Source organism: Adiantum capillus-veneris, chromosome 13 (genome assembly GCF_014529385.1).
Source record: "Adiantum capillus-veneris isolate H3 chromosome 13, ASM1452938v2, whole genome shotgun sequence".
NCBI lineage: Eukaryota > Viridiplantae > Streptophyta > Polypodiopsida > Polypodiales > Pteridaceae > Adiantum > Adiantum capillus-veneris.
In genome coordinates this window covers 83,430,683-83,446,091 of record NC_140943.1, presented here as the reverse complement: position 1 = coordinate 83,446,091, position 15,409 = coordinate 83,430,683, and the positions used below count along the sequence as shown (strand labels likewise).

General features: G+C 41.0%; 2 protein-coding genes across 4 annotated transcripts in view; both read right to left on the bottom strand.

Moving 5' to 3' along the window:
* The window catches only part of LOC147444360 (UNC-50 family protein), a 47,635-nt gene extending 47,040 nt beyond the window's left edge, over positions 1-595 (bottom strand). For 2 of the 3 annotated variants that reach the window (XM_086527000.1, XM_086527001.1), the window contains exon 1: positions 438-594. In XM_086527000.1, the coding sequence (XP_086383126.1) occupies positions 438-527 (90 nt within the window). In that variant the 5' untranslated portion in view covers positions 528-594. Of the gene's footprint in view, positions 1-437 lie in introns of all 3 variants that reach the window. The other variant, XM_086527002.1, reaches the window with a different exon arrangement.
* Positions 596-12,915: 12,320 nt separating this feature from the next.
* LOC147444359 (uncharacterized) lies at positions 12,916-14,688 on the bottom strand. Its single transcript, XM_086528100.1, has one exon. The coding sequence runs from the start codon at positions 14,686-14,688 to the stop codon at positions 12,916-12,918; it is 1,773 nt and encodes a 590-aa protein (XP_086384226.1).
* Positions 14,689-15,409: the final 721 nt, after the last annotated feature.

The window sequence follows — 15,409 nt, the reverse complement described above, 5'->3', positions numbered from 1 at the left end:
GGAAAGCAAGAAGCAACTTTCAGTCTCTTTTAATGATGACCAAATTAAATAAAAATAATTTACTGTATCTGGCTCATCGGGAGTTTTTCTGTGCTGTAATGACCATGCAAGCCATTTCAACAATTTCAAATGTTTTCTTTTGATTGAAATGCCAACGGCACCATATGGGTGACACAGATCGACTGCCAGAACAGAAGTTCATGTCAAAACATGAGCATGAAGATCTCGAAAGTGCAGTGACACATCCAAGAGGACAGGATGACGCAAGTGCTCGAGAGCAGGAGCTTGCTAACGCAAGCACACGAAGCGAACATATAAGAATTGCGTGCGACAAGTTTCTTTATCGTTAGATCTTCGATTCTGTGTGTGTGTGTGTGTGTGTGTGTGTGTGTGTGTGTGTGTGAGTGAGAGAGAGAGAGAGAGAGAGAGAGAGAGACCTTCACAATCCTTCTGAGGTACTGCGTGAAGAAAGAGCTTTGGCGGATGCCTGGAGGCTGTCGATGCCTGCTTGAGCTTGTAGGCAGCATTTTGACTAACTTGCTCTGGCCAAATGAAATGTTGTCGGGATAGTTTCCTACGACGTTAAAATTCTCCGAGTCCAACTTAGCATAATTTCATTATCTGTTATATTTTATTCCCTTCCTCTCTAAATGTAATAAGGTCATGCTTTTCTTAAACCATGCTTTTCTTAAACCCAGCCGTGCAGATGGAAGATACTAGTAGGATCTCTACACTATGTACCTAAGAAGGGAGATATGAGAAATTGTAATGAAGCGTAACGTTGGAAATGAACGCGACTCAAGAATGCACGTTCTGAGCGGCGTAGGTCACAAGCCCGAAGCAGCTCCGAATAAGAGCGGTGGCAAAGTGCAGCAAATCGGCAAGTCCCAAGTTGTGGCAACGTGCAATGACACTGTTGTGCAGCTTTTCAGCAGCAGCAGCAAAGTTGTTGTTTTTTAGCATGTTCAAAGTAGTGTAAATCAGGTGCAAAAATTGCAGTGTGATGAATCACATGCCTCAATGGATGCAAGTGATGTTGTGCATGAGCATGTATGCTTGATGGGGCAAGGAATGCATTCTGAGTTTGAGGATTCGGTTGCAGCAAGTTTGGCGAAACCGGACCTTTTTTTTTTAGTATGAGGGAAAGAAACGTGGCAGTGACAACTACCATAATGCAAGAGACAAAGCTTTCAAGCCTTCCCCTTTTGCCGTGCGCACAATTTCTAAGGAGATACTTCATGGGGTGAATATTTTCAACCAAAGTAAGGTTGGTGACAGCTTTGTAATGCAAGTGGACTTTAATCCGGAGATTGCTCTACAAAGTTTGATTGCTTGTTGTGCCAAATCAGTAGTGTTGTACGTCATGGGCAAAAGAATGACGACCCAAGGATTATGGGATCGGGTAGCAGTAGCCTTCAGATGCAGAAATGAGGTCCAACACTTCACATTGGTGGGCAAGGGCTTCTATGTGGCTGCATGTACATCAGAGCAAGCGGTATAGGATTTAGTCATAAGAGATGGTGTGTGGGGTGCCACGTATTTTGTGTACACTATGCCGTGGACATCGGAATTTTTCCCTCATGAAGAGATAATGCACTTTTGTTGTAATGGAAATGGCCCATGAACTTGGAGAATAGCGGAATTAAGAGAATTAGAGTGAGCATTTTTGTGAGATTACTTTGAGAACATAGAGGGTGAACTTTATTGATGGTAGCAACATAAACATAGTACTTAATTAACCTCGCATGAACAATACTTTTGCAAGAGAGAGAGTATTAGAGAACATGACAATAGTTGAGAACCGGATTTACTTGGAGCCGGCCCCACCTCCAAAAGGCGTTTATGTTATAGATTCTCCCATCAAGAGAGACTTGATACAATGCAATCTTTGTGTTCCTTGTGACCTAGGTGATGCAATGAAGATGGAAAGCTTCATGCATCACAAGCATAACATAAACTTTGCAAAAAGCATTAACTATCCCAACCCTCAATCCCAAGGCCTCAAACACCTGCGAAGGTGGAGAGAGCTAGCAGGGAAGAGGAAGAAGAATCATCCATAGGAGAAATAAATAGTTCCTCACTTATCATCACTCTTCTTTCTTAGCATAGCATAATAGCATAGTAATGAAGATGAAGAAGATGGAAAGCTTAAGCATTGAAGCATGGCTCTTGGTTGGATTTGCATTCCATAGCCAAGAGTGTTGGTGTAGGCTCTCCACTTCTCAACAATCTTGGAGAAGGAGATAGAGCTCTTGCACTTTGCACTCCACACAATGAGAGAATGTGTGTGTGTATGTGGGAGAGTATACCCCCCTCTCATGCTTGGTCCTCTCTCTCTCTCTCTCTCTCTCTCTCTCTCTCTCTCTCTCTCTTTTGTATCATTTAATTATTTCAATTGAACATGTGTCCTCTTTTTCCTCTTTGAGAGAAAGAACTTAATTATTTATATTTATGCATCTAAATTCTCATTGGACCCCTTTAAAGCCTATCTAATAGGATACAAGCACATCATGACAGCCACATGTGGAGGATCATTTGGACATGTGCTTTTTATGCTTCTTAAGATATCATGTTTGAATTGAACACTTCAAGCACCTAGTCAATTAAGCATGGAAACAGTTTATGACTCTTGAGAGTTTATGTTTGAATTGAACACATCAATAACCTTAGTCATTTAAGCTTGAGAAGCATCTCAAGCTTGGGCACGGTTAGCAAGCTTGAGCACTTTAGTTAGCAAGTCGACAAGCACCTCATGCTTGGGTAGGGTTCACACCTCAAGGTCAACCCTAGCCTGCCTAAGGTCAAAATACTTTTTAACACTAACTTTTGGAGGTCTTTAATGAAGCTAACCCTAAGGTCTTTAAGCTCCATTGGGTAGTATTTTTCTTTAACAGACCATCTCTCATTTGGATCCCTTTAACCTTGGCCCCGTGTTGAGACAGATCCATAAGCACATGTCTATACTCTAACCCTTGTTCCCGTTTATTCTCCCACATTAAATGATCAATTTAATATGAGAAAATCATTTGGGTTGGTTAGATATTAGATTTATGACATTACCTCTCTCTTGAAATCATAATCGTCCTCGACTATGAGCTAGAAGAGATAAAGTCTTAGTCATTAGTCTACATTTCTTAGCGGGTAGAGAATCCCTTTTCACCCTACGACATCATTCCAGAATGGATGACTAGTCCATTTGGTGCTTGGGAGACGTAGCTGCCGCAAGCATGTCTGCTCTTTAGACCATATCATACTTCCAAATTAGAGTGACAAATTATACTTGGTGTTTGAGTGACATCGTCATCACAAACATGATTCTAAGCATGCATACTATTTAAATTTGTGCACAAAAGAGGATTAGTCTTATAAGACAAAAACATTGTTCACTTAGAAAGCATTTACATTTGCTTGCTCTAGTGCAGCATTGTAAGCATTGACAAGGTTCATACTATCCTTAAGTTGTATTCCTTGCATCCATCTAGCATCTTCAAAAGGATAATTTTGAACTTAATAAGATACCGCCGGATAATCTTACCATGCTGTAGTACCTTGTCTTCATGGCGAAGAATAGCTTTGGGTTGTATCACCTCTTTTTGGTCTTTGATTTCTGGAGGGTTTTCAATAATTGGTTCTCTTGGTGGCTCTCCTTTGTAAGGCTTAAGTATGCTCACATGAAAAGCATTGTGTATGAGCCAATGGTTGGGCAACTTGAGTTGATAAGCCATGTCATTGATTGGCTTCAAGATTTGAAAAGGACCATAGTATCTTTTTGCTAATTTAGCATAATACTTTTGATGGCCCGTAAAATTTTTGCCCGTCGTTTGCCTCAATCAAGCCTTGGGAAACTTAAGTAAGACCCAATCATTTTCTTTGAACGTTAAGGCCCTTCTATGCTTGTTAGCAGCAGCTTTTTGCCTTTGTTGAGAGATGGATATAGCCTCCTTAATCTTTTGAAAAGACTCTTGTAGGTCACGCCTATACTCATCAGCAGCGAAGATCTTCCCATGTACTTTAAGTAGCAAGGGACTTTTAGGCCTTCCCTCTATGATCTGAAAAGGTGCTTTTCCTATAGTAGTATGGCCAATATTATTATACACATACTCTACAAGGCATAAATACTTCTCCCATTGTGATCGTTGATCTACTTCTGTAACATAAGTCTTTAGTAGATCGAGTATCGTAAGATTGGCTATCTCACTTTGGCCATCTGTTTGTGGGTGGTAGGCCAAAAAGAAATTCAATCTTATACCTAGATTTTCAAAGAGACCTTTCCAGAAATTACTGGTCATTCTAGGATCTCTCTCTGACACGATGGATGTTGGTAATCATGGTGTTTGAAAATTTGAGATATGAAGATGGTTGCCATTTGGTGTGCCTTAATAGTCTTTTTGACAGGAATAAAGTGTACTTGCTTGCTGTGACCTATCGACTATTCTCTATATTCCCATATTCCCATGGTTAGACTTGGGTAATCCAAAGATAAAATCCATGGATATACTCTCCCATGGTGATTTAGGGATTGACAATGGCTAGAGTAATCTCAGATTCTTCCCTCTATCATACTTAATCTTTTGGCATACCACACGTTTTGAAACATACTCTTGTATGTCCACTTTCATGGTAGGCCAATAGAAGTACGTCTCTACTCCTCAAAGAGTAGGTTGAATGCCTCTATGCCCCGCATAGGGAGGAGCATGACTTTCTCACGAAGGGAGTGGGTAACATATAGCCTATTGCCATGGAGAAGATAACCATCTTGCAAGGTGATTGGTTCCTCTTTCTTCCCCAAAGCAAGAGCTGACATTACATCTTTAAAGTCAAGGTCAGTAGCATACTCGTCTATCATAGAAGATAGACCATTGTGAGTTGTTATAGACACCGCATTGAATTTTGGTCGTCATGAAAGTGCAATGGCCACTTGTTTGTGCTTACCAGCAATGTGAGCAATATGAAAATAAAATTGCGAAAGAAAATTTTCCCGGCTCATTTGTTTGTCATAAAGCTTGGTTTGTGTCATGAAGTTTTTGAAACTTTGGTGGTATGTTTGTAAAATGAATGGAGTCCCCAATAAATAGTGCTTCCATGTGTCTAGGGCATGTAGAACAACTAAAGCTCTTTCTCATAAATCCCGGGGGACTCACTATATATAAAAAACGGGACGCCACCTGCGAGCGAAAAACTTTGATAAAACCCCTATATACGACTCATATTAGGGAATATGACCCCTCTTTCTATGCTTATATAAAAATCAATGCAAAAAACTATCATACCCCCATCTTACATATAAAATTTAGGTCTCACATGATCTAACTAAGTAAAACTAGTCAAAGAGCGTGTAGCATAGTGACTGACAATGTACTAAGGAACCACTTTTGTTCATAACTAAATGTACCCTCAATGTGTTTTAGTTTGACTTTCAAACTATGTGCCCGTTCAGTCTGTACTCTAGCTACTCGTCCAAATCTGACCCATCTAAATTACTCAAAAAACACGGTTGTAAAGTTGTGTTAGGTTCTCCATGTAAATTTGCATCTCTTTATAGCTTTCATCCCTCAACAAATGAACTACAATAACAAAATAAGCAAATGATACTTACAAAGCAGTGTTGGTTCTTGCATGTATCTTGGTAGCTATTGACTCACAAGTTTGAGGGAAGACTCTTTTGGGAAGCCATGATTTTCAAACATTTTCTCCTTTTCTCACTTCCCCCGTGCCCCCCTAAATATGATACCCCCTCCCTTATTTTTAAGCTTAGGAGATAAATTATTGGGGGCCTACCCCTAACTTATACGCTTATGTAACTTGTAAAAAAATCCCCCTCCCCAACACTTACGTGGTGTGGTAAGTTTTCCATGGTGGATCCCCCGGGTCATAAATGCCCAAGACCCGTTCATCCGTATTGAGCCTTCGGCTCTCATATGCTATGGCATGCCCTTCTTGAAGCAAGACTGCTCCAAGGCAATCACCACAAGCATCACATTGGACCTCAAATGGCTTTGAGAGATCTGGAAGCATGAGGATTGGTTGAGAGGTAAGCTTCTCTTTAAGCTTGTCAAAAGCATTTTGCTCCTTAGCAGTCCATGAATACTTAACGTTCTTCTTTGTTAAGTCACGTAATGGTCCTGCTATTTGAGAAAATTTTGCTATGAAGCATCTATAGTATGCACACATACCAATAGAACTTCTAGCTCATGTAGATTCCTTGGATTATGCCATGCTTTTATTACCTCTAACTCCAATGGATCCATACAAATACCATCTTGAGAAATAATATAACCTAAGTATTGAATCTCTTGAAGGAAAAATTCGCTTTTCTTTTGGTTGAGAAAACGCTTGTTCTCCCTCGATGCTTGAAAAATCACTTGGAGATGTTGCTTGTGTTCCTCCAAGGACTTGGAGTAGATGATGATATCATCAAAGAACACTCCAGTGAACTTGTGGTACGGTCTAAATATTTTCTCCATCAAACGATTGAATGTGGCTGGTGCATTGGCCAAGCCAAAAGGCATGACAAGATATTCGTAAAGACCAAACGTTGTATGAAACGCGGTCTTTAGGATATCTTCATCCACTATCCTTATTTGATGATAGCCACTTTTAAGGTCAACCCTACTGAAGTAGGTAGAGCCTTGTAGCTTATCAAACAGATCTTCTACCCGAGGCACGGGAAATCTATTTTTGATAGTGATATGGTTTAGTGCTCGATAATCCACACATACGGTATGTACCATCTTTCTTTTGCACTAAAAGGACTGGACAACAAAAGGGAGAGGACTAGGCCTCACCATCCCTTTGTCTACCAACTCTTGTACTTGCCTCATGATCTCCTCTTGTTGAGCTTGGGAAACTCGATAAGGAGGCTTGTTAGGTGGCGAGCTTTCTGGTAGGATCTCAATTCGATGGTCATAATCCCCTCGTTTTGGAGATAAGTCCATAGGGATATCATCGATGAAAACATCTTGGAACTTATTTAGAGAAGTAGACAAGTCTAACTCTTCTTGATTCCTACCATTTTCATTTGATAAATCATTAGCGTCATTAGTGGATTCTTTGACAAAAATCATGTACGCAAAAATCGAGCTCTTCATTGACTTATCAAAAGCTGGTGAATTTATAAGTGGTATAGTACGACCAAACTCATTAGCATCTATATACATGTTCTTTCCCCTGTAGGTGAAGTAGATTCTCATTTTAGGGAACTTCATGTTGGCAGCCATGCGATCAAACCATGGCACCCTAGGATAGCATCCTCATGTTGGAGAGGAGAGATGAAAAATTCTTCTTTGTCAACATAGCTTTGGACGTGAAGCCTCAGCTTCCCAATCAAGGGAGTAACGGAGGCTTGCTATCCCTTGAAAGCTGTGGCAGTCGTCGTTACAATGTCTCCCATCTCAAAAGCTTGAATGCCCAACTTGGTGGCCAAGTCATTTGATATGAAGTTATGAGTAGAGCCAAGGTCAAACAAGATGAAGGCATCATGCTCCCTTACTTTTCCCAAGCATAGGAGAGAGATAATCCTTTGCAATGAGCATCCTCTTTTGGAGCTTCGATGGTGGAAGCCCTACAAGTCTCATTGCGAGCATTTTCTTGGGGCAAGAACGATAGCCATGTCTTTGCTCCCCACACTTAAAACACTTATGGTCCTTGCGAAAAGCTTCAAGCTCTTCATGAGAGAGTTTGTTTTTACCTTTGTAAACTCCCTTCTCCTTGGACCTATTGTTGTTGTTGTTGTTGTTGTTGTTGTACAAAGTGCCTTGGGAAGAATTTTGGGCATTGGTTTTTCCCTTTGCATCATTGTTGTCTTTGTTTTCCATGGGTTTGACATTCCGTCTAGCCCCTTGTTGGAAATTGATGCGAAAAGCAACCATGGTGTGGTGGATTACTTTGGTGATAGAATTAGGCCGTTGGAAGTTGACATACTCGGTCATTTCTTCAGGTAATCCCACACAAAATTGTTGCTTTTGCTCGGCAAAGTCTATCTTTTGGAAGACAGTAGCCTTGAGATGTAAATCCCAAAACTTCTCCACATATTTGTGAATAGACTCATGTGAGAGAAGCCTTAAACTGCATTCGGTAAGTACTTTGTCCTTTGCATTGCTTACAAGGAATTGCTTCATGATGGAAACTCGTAGAGTTTTCCATGTCTTTGGGGCTTCACGGTTGCCACGAAGGCTAGCTCACCATTGACAAGCCAATTTTTGGAAGTGCATAGCTACATGGCGTAAGCATTGAAGCATGGCTCTTGGTTGGATTTGCATTCCATAGCCAAGAGTGTTGGTGTAGGCTCTCCACTTCTCAACAAGCTTGGAGAAGGAGATGGAGCTCTTGCACTTTGCACTCCACACAATGAGAGAATGTGTGTGTGTGTGTGGGAGAGTTTACCCCCCTCTCATGCTTGGTCTCTCTCTCTCTCTCTCTCTCTCTCTCTCTCTCTCTCTCTCTCTCTTTTGTATCATTTAATTATTTCATTGAACATGTGTCCTCTTTTTCCTCTTTGAGAGAAAGAACTTAATTATTTATATTTATGCATCTAAATTCTCATTGAACCCCTTTAAAGCCTATCCAATAGGATTCAAGCACATCATGAGGGCCATATGTGGAGGATCATTTGGACATGTGTCTTTTATGCTTCATAAAATATCATGTTTGAATTGAACACTTCAAGCACCTAGTCAATTAAGCATGGAAACCGTTTATGACTCTTGAGAGTTTATGTTTGAATTGAACACTTCAAGAACCTTAGTCATTTAAGCATGAGAAGCACCTCAAGCTTAGGCAAGGTTCCCACAAACACTTTAAGCACTTTAGTTAGCAAGTCGACAAGCATCTCATGCTTGGGTAGGGTTCCCATCTCAAGGTCTAGGTCAAAGGACTTTTTAACAAAAACTTTTGGAGGTCTTAATGAAGCTAACCCTAAGGTCTTTAAGCTCCATTAGGTAGCATTGCTCTTTAACATATCATCTCTCATATGGACCCCTTTAACCTTGGCCCCATGTTGAGACAGATCCATAAGCACATGTCTATATTCTAGCTCTTGTTCCCGTTTATTCTCCCACATTAAATGATCAGTTTAATATGAAAAAATCATTTGGGTTGGTTAGATATTAGATTTTATGACATTTGCCATGTCTTAGTGACGTTTAAGAGTCTGTTAATTTGGTTACATGATCACATTCAATCCATTGCCGCTTTCTTGGGCCGCGATTTATTCATGCCAAAGCTACAACGGATGAGATATGGACTAGATATTAGGCCCAACATTTTGTGGAACACGAACATACCTATTCCAAAGTTTATGGATTTAAGCATGGGATTCTTTAGAGATTTCCATCAAGAGATGGATTTTGCTTCGATCCCTAATGCATGTTAAAAATGTTGCAAGATTCAACATTATACAAATAATTGCCTATGGCTATGGCTATCAGTAATCTAATGGTCAAAACCACCTGGAAGTGTGTCGATAGAGATGCCAAGCTGGCTACGATTGAGAATGCTAGCATCCCTAAGGAGAATGTATGTTTCGAGGTCGACATTGAGGATGTAGTCATCCAGGATGATTGTCCATTGTGGCGGACAAGCAGGGGAAAAGACCATTATCTCTAAGTCCTTGCATGAGGCCTCAATGGGCAATGAAACCCAAGAGCAAGAAGCTACAGTTGACTGCAATCTCGGGCATCAGATTGACCTACTTAGCCACCTCGTTTCTGTCTCGAGCTTTTCAAAAAACTCCACTTCGAAAAAGAAGAAGAAAAGCAAAAAGTGAATCTCACGACCAGTGCTCAAGCTTCTTCTCTGATGGTAGGGCTCCCATTGGCCGGATCTTGTATTGTGCCTGTGTATGCTTGGTTGCCCCTCATGGCCAAGTTGCATGAGGTTATGATGTACTTTTTTCAGTTTTATTAATAATATACTCTCAAATAATGTGAGATTTGCTTTTTTTATAAAAGATCTCTCTCTCTCTCTCTCTCTCTCTCTCTCTCTCTCTCTCTCTCTCTCTCTCTCACACACACACACACACACACACACACACACACACACATCGAGAAAGACTCATCAGTGAGGTCTTTTGGGATTGTTCTATCTTTGTTCTCTTCCTTTCTCTCTCTCTCTCTCTCTCTCTCTCTCTCTCTCTCTCTCTCTCTCTCTCTCTCTCTCTCTCTCACCAAGGTATCAATACATAAATCTCAAATGGACATAAGATAAAGTTGCTTTATTTTTATATGTTTAACATTTCACTCTCGACACGGCATGCATGTTAAACCTTTTCTTCTTTTGTGCAAAACTCATAATTTGTGAGTGGATTGTATCAAACACAACATAAAAGTTACAATACAACCTCAAGCTCAGGCTGAGCCTTGAGGTGCTGAAGATTACATAATGGATGTCTATCGTCTCTCACCAAGGCTAATCATAACCGGTGAAATGTAGTTCTAGGATTTTACTTCTCATAGGTTGGCAACATGGCATGGGTAGCCCTAGACCAGTCTCCTGAGTCTTCCTTACTTCCGAGTGTATAGATCACCACTCTGCTTTCTTCTATAATCTCTAAGAATCTTGCTACGTCAAGGTCTCCCTCAAACACGCGGTTGTTCCTCGCTTGCCATATATGGTGAAGGAAGAAGTACCCGACAATTTGAGTGTAGATAAGAAGAGTAGGGATTCCCATCTTCTTTCCACCAAGGAACAGATCAGTCTTGAAGAACCTGATCTGCCATGTCCTTTGGATCCACTTGCATATTTCCCTGACAGGTCTTTGATCGCTTGGCATTCCATGAAAAGGTGGGCCAATCTTCACTAGCTATCTTGCATCCCGAGCAACGATCGGACCCAATTCCTCTTTCTTAGATCTTTACGCCCGTCGGTAGAGCACCCCACATCACCTTCCACAAAAAAATCTTCATAAATTGTGGCCACTTTGGCTTCTAGATGTTCGCTATGACTTTCTCCCACCATGCTTCTGGCCATTGTCTTTAAAACAATGGCCAGATGCCTTTAGAATGGGGTTTCCAAAAAAGACTACTTTCGGGCCATCTCCAGGCGTTCCACTCAAACCCGGATTCATAGATTGGCATTACAACCTTGTCCAGCTCTTTTATCACTCTGTTGACTAATAATATCTCATAGCCATTTAGTTGATACTGGGCTGTCAGCAAGTCAATGGTTTTCCAACTCTTACGTTATTGTCCCAGAAGTGAACAAGCCAATTCAGACCCTTAGTATTCACTTTACTGGCAGTTTCTATACAGTAGGGCCTTTGTGGTGGTTCTAAAACTTGAGGGAGCCAGGGGGACCAATTCAAGATGGAGTTCTTGAAGTACTTGGTTTCTTCCCCCCACTCAAATACCCCAACTACTCTTTTGCATTTCCTCACCAATTCCCTTGAGATGCCACCTAGACTTAGTCTAGACCACATTGGGGCTAAAAGTTTGTCGTGAAATTCTACCCCTCTCCACTTCCCACCTTTCGAACCAAGTTTAGCTACATCTAGCATATCCTTAGTCATGATAGCCCAAGCTTGGTCCTGTTTAGCTAAGGAGATCATAAATTTGGCGCATAGGGCCGAATTTTAGCTGCATCTAGCATATCCTTAGTCATGATAGCCCAAGCTTGGTCCTGTTTAGCCAAGGAAATCATAAATTTGGCGCACAGGGCCTCAGCATGGGCAACTAGGCTTCTGAGACCTCCTTGGTCTATTGGTCGAGCGACTGACTCCCATTTGGCCCATTGCCATGGCTTGGAGGCTTTCCTATTGTTTTTCCATAAAAATCTTTTTACCGGTTTTAAGAATTCTTTCTAGTGACACTTACCCAACTTAAGAACAGGGCTGGTGAAGGCAATACAAGGGAGCATAAATAAATTTATCACTTTAATCCGGCTTGGGAATGGGAGAAGAGCATACTCCCATTGAGGCCACAACAAACGTTTGCACAATCCCCAAAGCTTTCCTGACAACCTAGGGGCTTGCGTGCATGTTTAACCTTGCTCATGAGCAAGGCACCAATTGGCGATATAAACATTACAAATAACTTTGGACTAAACTTTGAATCTTTCACGACAAAACTATTTGGAAGTGTAATGAGAAAGGAAAATGCATAATCTCAAGAACGTGGAAAACATGCCCATGGCCAAGAAGGCCTCCCCATAGTCTATTGGCAAAGGCTTATATTGTTGCTCATTGGATTTCAAGAAGCCTTTTAATATGATTCCTAAAAAGCATCTTTAGAGATACATAGAGAAACTCCAAGGTACTAAGTGAATACGTGCATGTAGTTACCCATATATATTATGAGACAATGACATGTCAAGTGCATTTTGGAGAGAAGATTTCTCGAGCATATTACCGATAGGGAAATGTCCACCTAGAAAAGCATGCATTCTTTATAATAAGGGGCCACTTGAAGTGGAACAAGTTCAATTGCCTTTAAGAAGACATCTGAAAGGCATACTAAACCTCTACACCCAACCAACTCCTTTTATGGCTAGCCCTACTCCTAATAATATTTAATTATGATGTATTAATAGCTATTTGTTGTAGGGTTGACAAGAGGAAACCAATCTAAACCATTGGATTATTTAATGGTCGGTATCATATACTCATGGATAGATAGTTTATGGATAGCTTTCATGAAAAATGGTTATTTTCATGCCCAAGCATATCATTGTAGTCATTTTTGAGCATTGATTGCTATCTACAAATATATATGCAAGAGGGAAATGCTCACTTTCGCACGGAGGGAGATTGTACCTAGTGTTTTGTGCCTTTCCTCTTCTCTCTTGTGGTATGCGTAGCAGCACTCCACTCTAGGTGTGCACGCACACGCTCCCTTGCTCTCTATCTCTCTAAGATTGTGTATAGCTCCAAACATGTGCATATGTGATTCATCAAGTATGCAATTATATCACTCCTATGCTATGCTATTTTGTGTATTTGTAGGGACCCTTGAACTTATGGTAGAAAACACGGGCAGTAAGATCAGGACAATCATTGGATATTTGTCCAGGCAGTAATGCATCCTGTATCTCCTTCCATCCAGGATTGCATGTGAACGTAATGAAGAGATCAGGTTTTCCTCTGTTGCGTACAATTGCCATGGCATCCTGGTACAGCTGGTGCATATAGCGAGGGCCACCAACATACGAAGAAGGCAATACAACCCTTCTTCCAACATTAGCACCCAATAACAGTTCTCTTTCATCCCTTGTTCCATCTCTTTCTCCAACCATATCTTTCAAGCCTTGATACACCTCACTGCGAAGTTCACTTTGATGATTACGAACCCACAAAAGCCTCAACTCCTCCATACAACTATATGCATCAACAATATATTGTTGCAGTAGCCTACCACCACGTAAAAGACATTGTGTCATGTCATCTCTAATTTGCAATCTATACTTGTAGAAATCCATTGTAGAAATATACTTTGTAGTTCCATTTACTCTCTCTCTGCTTACTTCTGCTCTGTTCACTTGGGGAATATAAGGATTCCAACCTTCTTCACCATTTGGAAATAGCAACAGATATAATAGAGGCATGTATGACCTATGGCAATTTGAGATTCGTTTTAGACCACCACCCAAAAGATTCAACACAATATCACAATGGCCAATGTTGCTCTCTTCACCCTGACCAAGCATGATTGCAGCAACTTCCACACTTGTTGGAGCAACATATTTCCAGCCATTCGTACGCTTCTCAGTAATGACCATCCTAATCTCCGGAATATTGGAAGTTTGGACCATTGTAGCAAACCCCCTAAAAGCTTGAACATACGGATTTACTCGATGCATCATCGATTGCAAGCTTTCCAAAACATCTGGTTTGAGTTTAGAAACATGACTCATCCTGTTTTGCAACTCATTCTCAGTGTCAAAAAAATACAACTGAGCAAAGCGAGGGATTTGACCTGATCGCTCTTCTGGCATCAATGGACCAATGTTATGATAAATAGATCCATGCACCTTGAAGGTATAGATTCCTTTTCTTTGGCAGAGAGATTCATCTATATGAGCTCCCAAAGAAGCAAATGCCAACACACTATTGTATGCTCTAATATGTTTCAAGAATTTTCTACTTCTAGTATTACCCCCGTGCATCAATTCCCTTAATTCTAAAGGAGGTTCACTTAATGGCGGCAAAGAAACATTTCCTGAGTTGCAACAACTCTTCCCCACAAATGTGCGAATGGTTTTTGCTTCCGTTTTCCAAGCTAAAGCACCACAAAAGGAACATGCAAAATCCAAGTTGCCTATGTTGTGAAGAATACACTTTTCATGAGAAATAGACAACATAGAGATATACATCAAGGAAGTGGTCTCAGAATATAAGTAGGTGATAGATAGGCAAAGTGTCTCAACTTTGGAGTAATCTCCCTCTCTGGAGACAATTACAGGCTCCTCAAGAACATCTCCATTATTGGCTTCAAAATTGTCTTCCACTTCAATCCCTACATAACTTTGCAAGAGAATTGACTCGTTATCTACATCCAATGCAATCTTTCCCTGAGGAAATTCATTGCATCGATTCACGTTTATCAAATGCTGGCAATCTTCCCAGCGAGGCACATCAATCTCACCCAGAGAACGTCGAACTCTATCTCGCGCTGCTACACGTCGCGTAGCTCGAGAGGCTTGACATATCCTACTACGTCTTGCATGTCCAGGAGACAACACCTTTGGACCAATAGCCATCTGTCCAAAAAAGAACTCTTATAAGTACTCACAGGTATATACAGGTTAGTATCTAGAGAATTAAGAAGAGAGTATGGAGAAGAAAGGATTTCCCAACTATGTCTATCTTTCTTTGAGAGAGTCTGTGAGAGGAGGCTTGCCAACCCACATGGTAAATGTCTGTATACTTCTATATCTATCTCTCTATATCTCATCTAACTACTACTAAGGATATAGTTGTGGGAGCGAGTCCATCCGATTAGCCCACCGACGATTGTCAGTTAAGTTTCAGCCGGCAGTTTTCCGTTGCGGTTACAACGCGCCAGTCTGCACGTCAACCGGATTCTCCCCCGACTGAGGTCCCCTGACCCTTGAGGAGTCGCCACGTTAACCCATTATTGACCATTGAAAACCTTTGCTCAAGACGGATTCAAAGGTGCATCCAAATCAGCCTCGAAGTGCTTCATTATGAAGAGTTACCATGGTGACAGGTCCCCATTTGAGTTGGTAGAGGCTTGTGTTGTTGTGTACATTCCGTTTATGCAATCAAAAGCAAATACCACATCGGCAATGGTGTGCATGTGATTACATTAGGAGAGACACTCTCGCTTTGCATCTGCCAAAAATAGCCCAGAGCTTCTTGACCGTACCCAAATTGGGCATATCTGGCAATCAATGCATTCAAAGAGACGGCATCCTATATAGGAAGCTCTCTCCCATTTTTTGTGCTTTATGAAGTGCT